Source organism: Telopea speciosissima, chromosome 1, assembly GCF_018873765.1.
Source record: "Telopea speciosissima isolate NSW1024214 ecotype Mountain lineage chromosome 1, Tspe_v1, whole genome shotgun sequence".
In the NCBI taxonomy this organism is placed as follows: domain Eukaryota; kingdom Viridiplantae; phylum Streptophyta; class Magnoliopsida; order Proteales; family Proteaceae; genus Telopea; species Telopea speciosissima.
The window spans coordinates 37,513,145-37,524,528 of NC_057916.1; the positions used below are offsets into that span (position 1 = coordinate 37,513,145).

Below are 11,384 nucleotides of genomic sequence, written 5' to 3' on the forward strand. Positions count from 1 at the left end.
GTAACCTCTTGTTTTGGGTATGATAGTCTTATTGTTTAAGGTGCAAACCTTACAAGTTACTGTCTAGGCCCAAAAGGTTATAGACCTGGCACTCCGTGAGGATGAGCTCATTGTACTCACGACTTTCAATACGCCAGCTGAGAGAGCTTACTTGAATGAGTGGGAGCAGACTAACCGCCTTAATTTGATGCTCCTCAAGGTTAATATTTTCAAGAGCATCAATAGGTCGATACCTCAAGGTACTTAAGTCAAGATTATATGGAGACAACCGACGATCAATTTATGAGCTCTAACAGGTCTTTTGCCAACACCCTAATAGAGAAATTTAGTTCCCTTAAATAAAATAATAGAAATTGTGTGTAAACACATGATGAGGGTAAAAGTCTATTGTACCCTCAAATCTCTCCCTAAGAAACTTGGATCTTTCAAAGTCTCCTACAACACATTACAACAGAAATGATGTTCAATAAACGATCTGCTGACCATGTGTATCTAAGAAGAGAGACTGCGGTTGAAGATAGATAACACACATCATAGTAATTGGTGGATTAATTCTGGTTCTACAATCCACATTGCCAATATGATGCATGATTAACTACAGACAATGCCACCAAAAGAAAGTGAATAATGCATCTACTTCGGTAACCAAATGCAATCTCAAATTGAGGCAGTTATGCACTGAACTTGGAGAGATGCCTAAATTTTCCATCTTTTTCAAGAACCTTACATCTGTTTCAAATACGACACGTACAAAAAACAGATATCTCTAGAATGATCATTATCGGATCAACAAGAACATCACCAAAGTTGAACAGCAATGTCTAGAGATGCAACTTTTGGACTTGAGATAGGTGACCATCTTTTCTGTTTCCGCTGCCAATATATAATCACTATTTACAGAGAAAACCAAGGGTAGCAGGGGGTGACAAGCTCAATGGTGGAGGGTGGAGGTGAGAAGACAAGTGGATGTGGTGGTGGCGGTGAAGAGGGTTATGGAAGAATGAAGACTGGCGGAGGTGAGAACAGTGACGAAATGGGAACAAAGACAAATCGGTGATGGGATGACTAGGGCAGCAGTGCAGAAATGATGGTAGGAGTACAATGGATGCCGATATCTCTCAGCACCATGAGGGAGAGCGAATCACCCAATCACTTAGATTTACAGAAACTGCTCAAGGACCAACCAGAATGCCAACGCTACAGTAATTATCACTTTACCCTGTCCTAAATAGGAAATCTGCAGGATACTTTGGATGGAAGGGCTCCCCTCTTCTCCAACAATGCATCTCACAGATAGTTACCGTTATAGAACACATTTCTTAGTTTTTTACATTCAATGGGTAACCAGGAGAGTGAGCTTCTAGTAACTTCTTATTACAGAAACTTACAAAAGAACCAAAGAGGTTATAGATACAATCCTCTCAAGTTGGGGCCAATACCTCCCTGGTTACCCATTGAAATTAACCAGGGAGAGTTGAAAGCTGGTTCTACTCCATTGTCCAAGCGAGTCCATCCTTCCCCAAGATCTCAAGTTGGGGCAAATACCTCCCTGGTTACCCATTGAAATTAACCAGGGAGTTTCGTCCGTCATTGTCCAAGCATGGCACAGATGAAATTGAGCATAAATTCACAACCTCAATTTATCACATAACACAGATTGCAGGGACTGAATTTGGGCATTGGCACATCTATTGGTACTTTGTGACAAGAGTGACAACCTAACCATGTTTAGTCCCCCTATGAATGAAAATTTTAAAGATAATGGTCACTAACAAAACAATGGCACTTACTAGAGGACAGGATACCCCTCACCCAGGCTATACCCCTTTTTTCCTCCTTTCTACCTAGAAGGGGAAAAGGATTACATGTGATTCTACAGAGAGTAAATAGGACAAAGGACTTTGATATCAGACGAGGCGCATCACAAAAATTATCTCCACATAACCAGCAGCACCACCACCAATGACATTATCCTTCACTGTACAGTCTCTATCACCCGTCTCTGGTTAGTTGGCAATAACAGGTCAAGAATGGGAAGAATCTATAACCGAGTGCTATGTAGGTTTGGTTTAGTAAGAGCTCTAGAGAAGTAGTCACGGATCTCTGGTATTATCCGCTGTATCAGATGAGAAAACCTGCACATAATTTGGCAATAGAAATTAAGATAATATAAAAAATCAATTATGGCAGAAGTCATTTCATTGCAATGGATATTTAAATGGAAAATACTGAACCCATATTTTGCAAGAAACACAAGGCAGCAGATAAAACAAGTAACGTTAGAAGCTTGTCCTTAAAGCATCTTTCCATGATAAGGAAAAGTGTTTGAAGCAATTAAAGGCCCTTTGTTTTCCAGAATTGTCCTTCCATTTGGGACAAAATGCTTTTTAAATTGGACTATAAATGCAGGGTTAACATAATAAATGGACTACAATAACATCATTCTTTACTGTGGAAGAGAGCACATACCCAGGACTGGCACTCAATTTATCAAACTGCTCCAAAATAAACAAGATGCAAGTGTGTCTTAATGAGATAGCATGGAAGGCCTCAGAAAGTTCATACATGTTTGAAACATTATCCAAAGATATATCCTGAATCAAAAGAGAAAAGCAAATATATTAAGCATTAATAAAGTTGAGGTGAAGTGGCATATTGCAGAAAGTATTGAACACCAAGTCCTGAACAGTGGAATCAAACTGAGAAGCAAGAGTTTGGTGTGGAGTTTATGGAATCCAAGCAGGAGGATCTGAAGTTCTTTAATGCCATGGAGTGTGTGGGTGTGGGTGTGTAATGTTTATGAGGTAAATGACCTGTTTGCCCCAGTTGCAAACACGTGCTTTTTAAACAACTTAGCACGAAATAGGTTGAAAGAATTTCGGTGAAATTTGTGAAATAGCTGAAGAGCTATTTCAGATGGTGCACCCTAATTTCAATTTAGTTCATGAAATCACACCAAAGGGAACCTAACACACCCCCCCCCCCCTCCAAAAAAAAGGAAGAAAAACAAACAAACATCAAAGTTCTTTGCTGACCTGTGCAATGGCATATTCACAAAGCCGCTTCAGTCCCTCTAAAAGATACTGATCTGCAGCTCTAAGCAGATCCTGTGCAATATCTAATGTAACATCTACCGACCCTGTGTATATGAACCTGCTTCCTCAAAGAATATCAGTATATTATGAAAAAAGGTAAACATTTCAGTAAAACAAAACTAGAAAAACAAACGACTAACCTCATCATCAACTCAAAGACCTCCCACTTTATATTTGGAATCTCTATGTCTCTTGCATCCTTTTCCTGCAACACATTGTGAGAGACATTAAAATAGAAAAAGAATCATAACATGCAGTCATGTTCGGAATTTGAAGAGAAATTGAGACACATGCACACACAAAAGCTAGCTTCATAGGAGAGGATGTCAAAGTGAAGTTCAAAATACTGTCCGCTTACCCTGTAGCCACCATCAAACATTGCACGGAATGCATCAGAAGAAGCAAGAAGTGCAATTCTGTGAGCATAGAACCGTCTACCTGGAGAGGGGGCGGGGGGGAATCATAAGTTAGCTTCCATACCTGCCTCTTATCCAACAAAAACAGTGATACACTGAAAATTCTCGCAATATAAAATGTGAATACATAAAGCATGCAGAATACATAATAGCTGAACCTATACAGGCCAAGAACAAGTCAGCACCTTCAACTAAAAAGGTAACATCGGATAGCGTCAAATTATTTACATATTGCTCACCCAGATAGACCTGCAGCAAGAATCGTCTTGTCATACAAAGTGAAAACTCAAACCAAAAGCAAGATTTTCTGATTGGGGAAAAAAAAAACAACTATTTAAAGAAAAAGAGAACCAGTCATGATTTCTGTTTATAATCAAGACAATAGTACTGCATAGATATCACAGCATTTGAAAGCATTCAACAATTATGGCCAGAAACATGTATGATGTATCCAAATTTGGAAGGCATAGGCAAAACCCCATGCCAGCACATATCAAGAATGGTTTAACACAAATAAATAAAATAAACTCATTCAGTTCTTTGAATGACCCCATGATGCCATATAATTCTTTGAACAGGAATCTCGCCTGTGGTGTCGGAGATGGAGGAGCTGCATCCATAGGAGAGAGTGCAGTGGCTTTGTTAGCCAACTTGTACAAGGCTACAGAACCATCTAGTTGCTGCCTTAGGCTAGTAGACCCAAGAAGCCCCAAAAGCAACTCCAATCCTGCACGACGATGTAGCTAAAGCCTTTAACTAAATAGAGTCATGTGTTAAGGAGAACTCATCCAACAAAGAAGCCCTGATGTTGGAAATATTAAAAGGTTATCACAATGAAAGAAGTCATACCATTGTTATCAATAAATATTGTTCTTTGGTCATCAGGTAAACAAAGATGAGCAAGAGCCAAAGCAATTCGTCTTTGGACAATCTTATCTGCTACGCGCATTAAATATAATAAATGGTTCAATACCTGTCAGGGAAAAAACTAGTTACTGGATTTTGTTGCCAGTTTATTACTCAAAATTCATAGGAGAGTAGTAAGTGAAGAACAGCAGAAAACTCACTCTTCCTTGGATCTTCTCCTCTAGTCTTTTCAGGGTTTTGGCCACACAGTCTTTAGTTGCCTGATGTATCAAGTGAAAAGCTATAGTAATTGATCATCAATTTTAATTATTATAAATCATACAATATTGGCACTAAGATCCTAAACACTCGGGAACCCACCCAGAGTTCAAAAAGCTATTTGACAATAAAGGTACAAGAGTGTACCTGGACAATAAATTCTCCATCTTGCAGCTTTTGAACACCTCCTACCTTGATAAAATCGGATACATTGTCCTGAAAGCATTAAAAGGAACAAGTTTTACTGATCAATAATTAAACGAATAATCCACTTTAGGGGGTTAAGCCAAGTAACACCAAACTTCATTTTCAGTGGGCTCATGATCTAAAGAATTATACCTCATTGTCAGCAAGACCATAAAGCGCAAAAGCAGCATTGTGTTGCAGAGACCCATTTTTGGAGTCGAGAAGTTTCAACAGTGGCATTAGACCACCATTATAAGCGATGCCAGCTTGGTTGTGTGCATCCTGAAAACGAGAATTTCTTTTAAAGCCGGGGGTATGATTTTATTTTATTTTTTTTTTATTTTTTTTTTTTGGTTGAAAGCAGGGGGTATGATTCACTACTATATAAATGGGCCAATGTGAGGCCATATTTAGATCCATGGACAAAACCAGATCAAAGAGGATATTAACACGAGATTCATGTAGCAAATCCCAAGTAGCTGGGATAAAGCTTAGTGGATTGAGTTCAAGTCCAGTTGCCAGAAAAGGAAAAAAACAAAGAGAAGATGCTCCAAAAGCTTAACCCAAGGAAGGAGCACATAAAAAATGATCATAAACAATGAAATTGGATGATCTATAAGCTAAAACATGAGTGAATGTATGAACATGCAAATAGCTGATGACCATTAGAGAACTAGTAGCATCACCCTCACCGCCAGCAGCCCCAAAAATGATTGCAGTGCAAAAGTTCATTACACTTCTAACAAGAAGGCTTCTAGAAAATTATAAATATTATAAATAAGTTGAGAAAAGAAGAAACATTAACCTGGGCCAATCTCCCCAAAGCGAAGGCCGACATCTCCCTAAGCTGTACATCTGGAGATTGAAGCATGTCAATCAAAGGTCGGACAGCACCTCTCTGTACAATGTGGACCTGCAAGAACCTGATCATTCAGAAACACTTTTTTTTGGGGGGAAGAACCAGTGTAAGGATATAAATTAATAGAAGAGTAAACTACTTGTACACCCCCTGAGGTTTGTCCCGTTTACTTGTACACCCCCTTGTTTTTAAAACCTTACTTACAAACCCCCTGGGACTGATGGAATACCCATTCCATTAGGGTGAACATGTTAAGTGATGATGTCAGCAGGCCATAAATTAGTAAATGGCCAAAATACCCTTATGAATTAGTTGTCCTAAATCGTGTTTGAGAGTACTCTTCTTTCCTCTTTCCTCTTTTGTTCTACTGCTACAGTAGCCATTGCCACGTCAATCGAAGGTAGCCATTGCCTCTTCAGTCGAAGGTAGCCATTGCCGTGGGGAAGAACCAGGAAAGAATTGTTCAATTTCTCGCTTGTACGAGTGCTGAGCATTTTGAATTCTAGAAAAAGATCAGGTTTTTCTTTCACTTCATCAGATCTTGATATCCTTGAGCTGTGCATTTTATTCAGATCGAGCGTTCTATTTTTACTTAATTTACGGAGGAAAACGCGGAAATTGGGCATTGACACACTTAATCCATTCTGAAAAGCTTCAAAATTGTGTTTTTTGTGGTTTTTCTGTGCGGTGAACTGGGAATGGAAACCCTGCTTCTCTCTCTTTTCTTCTTGTGTGCCAGAAATCGATGTCTGAACTAAAATAATTTGAAATGAAATTGTTCTTCTAAGGCTGGATGAGTTTATATTAGGGCTTGCAATGGATTTGATCGTACGATTTCCTTGAATTGCCGAAATTCTGAAGATGTCGAGAGAGATGGAAGTTTCTGCTGTAGATCGATGTGGAATCGAGTTGGATTGCTTGAACAATGGAGGCTCTCAAGAGTCACATCTGCAGAACAATGTGGTGGAATCACCGGATTCTAGTCTCCGTAGGAGCCTTGCTTCGGGCCACCAGTTGCATTCCATGAATTCACTGGAGATCTTGAGAGAATCTGTTAGAATACTCCGGTACAATTCTTCAGTTTTCATGGCGATTGCAGTGTTTCTTATTTGCCCCGTTTCTGCTCTACTCCTCTCCAATATCCTGGTGACCAGTCCATCGTAAAGAGACTGACTATTAGGCTCCTCATTGTGGCACGATCTACTGGACTGCCTTTGGGGGTTACAGCTCTGTCTTCGTTGATGTCTCTGGTTTTTGTTTCGTTTAAGGCTTCTTACGTCTTTGATGATTCAAGCAACAGTGGAAGTGATGGAGAAAGTTATCACACAGTAATGGAAATGGCGCTGTTCATTTGCTATCTGGCCTTCTTTTTTTGGCACAGGAGGTATCCGGCTTTTGGCTGACAAAATCCCCCAGGGCTCATGCATGACCGCGCAACACACACAAACCGGGAGATACTGGGGCCCCCATGTTCACCAGGGAGTTTCCTCTCAGGCAGGTGGCCCCAAGGGGGGAGGCGGAGTCGAACTCAGGACCTTCAGCTTCCTTAGGCCTCGTCCCTTGCCAACTACGCTGCCCCTTGGGGTTCATTTGCTCTCTGGCTTTAGGGCTCTATCACACAGTCATCGCCTACAGAACCAGTTGCAGGGAAAAACAAAAGATGCTTGTTTACAAAATTGACAAAGGCTATTTTGGTCTTTTACATTGTAAAACTAAACCTAACCAACACCATCAGTCCCAGGGGGTGTACAAGTAAACGGGACAAACCTCAGGGAGTGTACAAGTAGTTTACTCTTAATAGAAACAACCATGTAAAAGGAAAAAGTGGAGGGATATAAATTAATATAAACAAACATTTAAGAGGCCAAGAGCAAGAGATTGGGCACATAAACTGACTGTCAGCAGAGAAATACTAAAATGGTAAAAGCCTCCTAGCTAATTCAGGAAGAAGGCAGGGAAAGAAGGAAACAATAATGGCTATGCACCTTGCAATCTGAATCTGTAGCAGCAAATTGCCCAAGTAATAAAGCTGCCTCCCTTTGGCTCTCTGTACAGCAGGAGCTGCCATCAAAGATTAAAAAAAAAATTAGTGAAGAAGGCAATCATTTATCACAGCAACTTATGGTAATAACAGCTATACAGGCACAAGTAGTAGGGCCATGTCTAGCCAAACCAATTTAAGAACACATAAAAATGACAAAGAATCCAGAGTTAGAAATACCCGAGTAATCCAATGACAGGCTGTAAAGCCCCAGCAAGGAGAACTTCTTTCTTAATGTTGGGGGATGAGTGTACCAGATTACCAATGACACCAACCTGGAAAAAGCACAAAAATTTACCTCATTACAGGTAAAGTGCTGTAAAAGCCTGAGTCCAACAATGATGCAGGCTGTATGCTTAAAATTTTGGATAAAAGTTATACCGCCTCATAATGTATGGCAGCATCCTCAGACCGCAGCATTAGAATCAAGGTAGGAAGTGCATTGCATTCTACAATCTGCAAAATCATGGAACATTTAATAAATAAAAGTATTTGCAAATCAGATATTCCTTCGAAAAATTTTATGTTGCACGGAGAAACCAAATAACCTGGTTTTTGTTTTCATCATTTTTGAATGCCAGGGTTCGCAAGGCCCCTGCAGCTGCTCTCTGCACCTTTGTGTCAGTGACTTCAAGCAACCCAACAAGGGGAGGAATTCCCCCTTCAATCCTGGAAATCCATTCCAAACATCATAACATGATACATACCAAACATCATAACATGATATATTATATATATATATGACGCTGATGCCCATTCAAGTGTTGGGTCCATTAATATATATATATATATATATATATATATATATATATATATATATATATATATATATATAATACAAAATATGAAAACAAAAAATGATGAAACACAGCAGACCTGACACGAGTTTTAATGCTGCTATTCTCATGAGCAAGGTTAGTGATTGCATCAGCCGCTCTCCGAATAACACTATTGACAGCCCGAGAGTTAGACCCATCTCTATGCCTTTTTAACAGGGCCACAAGATGAGACAAAGCACCAGCATCAACTATGAGTTGTTGATGCTCAGGCTGTAAACACATATATAAAGTGTCAGTAGCTGGAAATGAATTTCATACATGGTCATTTGCTCCACTTATTGAAACCACTTGATTCACTTGACACAAGTACAGGAGGTCATAGACAAATATAGGGAAAACGGAAATTATAATTAGGAAATAATAACTATATCGGAAGAATCAAATAGTCATTTCTAATCATTGGTAATACCAGCATGGAGGAAACATGGTTCCATCTGATGGGTCAAAAAAAGATAAATAAATTCTCTTTACTTTTAACAAGATCAATCTTACAGAGAACGGAAGAAAGCATAGTACAAGGAGAAAAAGCCTTATGATTTTCTCTCCCCCCCCCCCCCCCCACAACACACACACACAGGGGGAAACTCATAATTGCAGGAAACTTAGTACAAGGAGGGTAAGTAGCCACTTATTGCTTCTCACTTTGCTTTCTCCCTGATAACTATGTAAAAATTGTTTCAAGTATATTCAAATTCTAAAATCACTTCCTGCGAGTGCTATTGCAAGCAATAACACACCTGCTGGTGTACGCTGAACTTTATTATGAAGTACAGAGAGCACAATTTTGCGGAGTCGTTTGTACACTTAGATGCATTCAGAGAAGACATTCGGTGACCGGACAGTACGATTGGTTTTCAGCAAACATGTTGACATTTGTAGAGTAGACTACTTAACCCAAAAATTTCTTCCCGGAAACAAAACAAAGTCTACTCGATGGATCTCGCCCACCCCCCCAAAATAAAAATTTAAAATTAGAGAAACGGAGTACGCAGATCCAACAGAAACCATAAAATAATAACCGAAAAGACAAGAGAAGAAAAAGTTGAGAACAATTATATTAAGGCGAGCATGGAAAATTGAATACCTTTACTGCAAGAAGTCCAAGAGCAAAAGCACTCCCTTTCTCGACCTCATGCTCGAACGGCTTCTGGCCACAGTCTCCGTCTCTCAAAGGTGGCGGCGCCTGAAGATGCCTCACTAAAGCAGGGACTGCACCACCGTCCACGATGACATTCACCACTTCTTCTGCAGACAATCCAAAACCAAAGAGAACAATAAACAAGTAGATCAGCAAAAAAAACAAAAAGACCATCACAACCGTTCAATTTGTCAAAATAACAAGTTGCAGAGAAAGCAAAGTAAATATTACAAGGACATTAAAGCAAACTTTTGAATGATAAGACGAGATCGAAAGTGGTTAATCTACCATTTTTGGCAACTTCGGCGAGAACATGAGTGGCGCGCTTGGCAGCGGCTCGATCCGCTTCTTTCCAAGTGAAAGTGGAGTTAAGAATTTGAACTTGGCCACTCACCTCCGACGCTAAGCCTTTCCGAGCCTCAGGAGAAGTGAACGAGATCTCTCGTTCTTCGTCGAATTCTTCCTCTAGTTTACGTTTCTGACCTTTCCTCTCTGGGCAGGATCGTTGTTCCTGGCGCCTCTGCTGCTGCTGTTGCTCAATCGCCATTAGAGAGAGAGAAAGAGAGAGACAGAGGAGAAGAGATGAAGGGAGAGAGGGAGGAGAGAACAGGGATGGCGTGAGTAACTGTGTATTCCAGAGAGGAGAGAGAGATTAGACTGATGGGTAATTTGGGGAGAGGGAAATAAAAAGTGTGAAATTTTCACTTTTTTTTAACTAATTATTTTGAATTTAATAATTTAAATTTTTTTTAAAAAATATTTCAAACGTGCCTGTCGGTAATTGTAGCGGCCAAATAATTCCCGGTTAAGGATTAAAACTCCCCGCCTCTTTTTTTGGTGCACTCCCGCCGAATATAAAATAATCAGAAAAATGAAAGGGTTGTGTTGGTTGGTACACAGCAAAATTGGTCTACCTACGGTATGAAGGGGGCCCATCTTGCACCCCTTCGGCATCGTGCGCCTAAAGCAACCACACGATAGGATTACACTTTACGGTGGATCCCACCTCCGGAACAGGCAACGTTTTGTTCCATCGTTACACCAAATAATTAGATCTCTCCCGTCCATTCATTCCCTTAAAGTAAATAATGTATACAAATAATTGTCACCTCTAGGCGCTGCGTGCTGAATTTTTTTCCTATGCGGTTCCCTAGTGCCTCTCACAAGAGGATGGTGGACCCCACCCGGATAGAGTTTTTGGTCAGGTGCCTTGGGTGGGTCCCACCCCCTCTTGTGAGAGGAACTAGGGAACCGCAACGATCAGAGAACTATAGACGATAACGATTCCTGCCTGCTCCAATCTCCTCTAATTCCTCACATAGGAGCGAAAATGACCATCCTACCCCACAGAATTGGAGCGGACAGCGAATTGGAGGGGATAACGATTCTAATGTATACATCAAGGTTAAATCAGTCCATTGGACCAGCCTATTAAGTATGGTTCATGGATTGAGGTATCAGTATTGGATCGGTCGGATTGTATCAGTCAAGACTGATATTGATACCTAGTTGATCTAGATCAGGGATTGTCAGGGCTGCAACAGGGTCGGGTTGGGCCGGGCCTTTTAAAACTCCAACCCAGGCTCTGGCCCGAACTCAAAGCCAAAAAAATCCAACCCTTAACCCGCCCTCAGGGTCGGGTCGGGCTGACCTTGATTGGCCCTACCCATGGTGGGGGAAGGAAG

At 40.5% G+C, this 11,384-nt stretch overlaps 1 protein-coding gene across 1 annotated transcript; it reads right to left on the reverse strand.

Annotated features, from left to right (window-relative positions):
* Positions 1-1,660: 1,660 nt before the first annotated feature.
* On the reverse strand, positions 1,661-10,271 carry LOC122640998 (ARM REPEAT PROTEIN INTERACTING WITH ABF2-like). The gene is made up of 19 exons (XM_043834311.1): positions 9,988-10,271; positions 9,646-9,806; positions 8,599-8,771; positions 8,271-8,391; positions 8,104-8,178; positions 7,903-7,997; positions 7,667-7,742; positions 5,628-5,735; positions 4,976-5,104; positions 4,784-4,852; positions 4,579-4,638; positions 4,361-4,484; positions 4,099-4,238; positions 3,697-3,760; positions 3,454-3,533; positions 3,236-3,300; positions 3,036-3,153; positions 2,470-2,594; positions 1,661-2,135 (listed from the first exon to the last, which is right to left on the reverse strand). The coding sequence occupies exons 1-19, from the start codon at positions 10,244-10,246 to the stop codon at positions 2,042-2,044; spliced, it is 2,136 nt and encodes a 711-aa protein (XP_043690246.1). The 5' UTR covers positions 10,247-10,271; the 3' UTR covers positions 1,661-2,041.
* Positions 10,272-11,384: the final 1,113 nt, after the last annotated feature.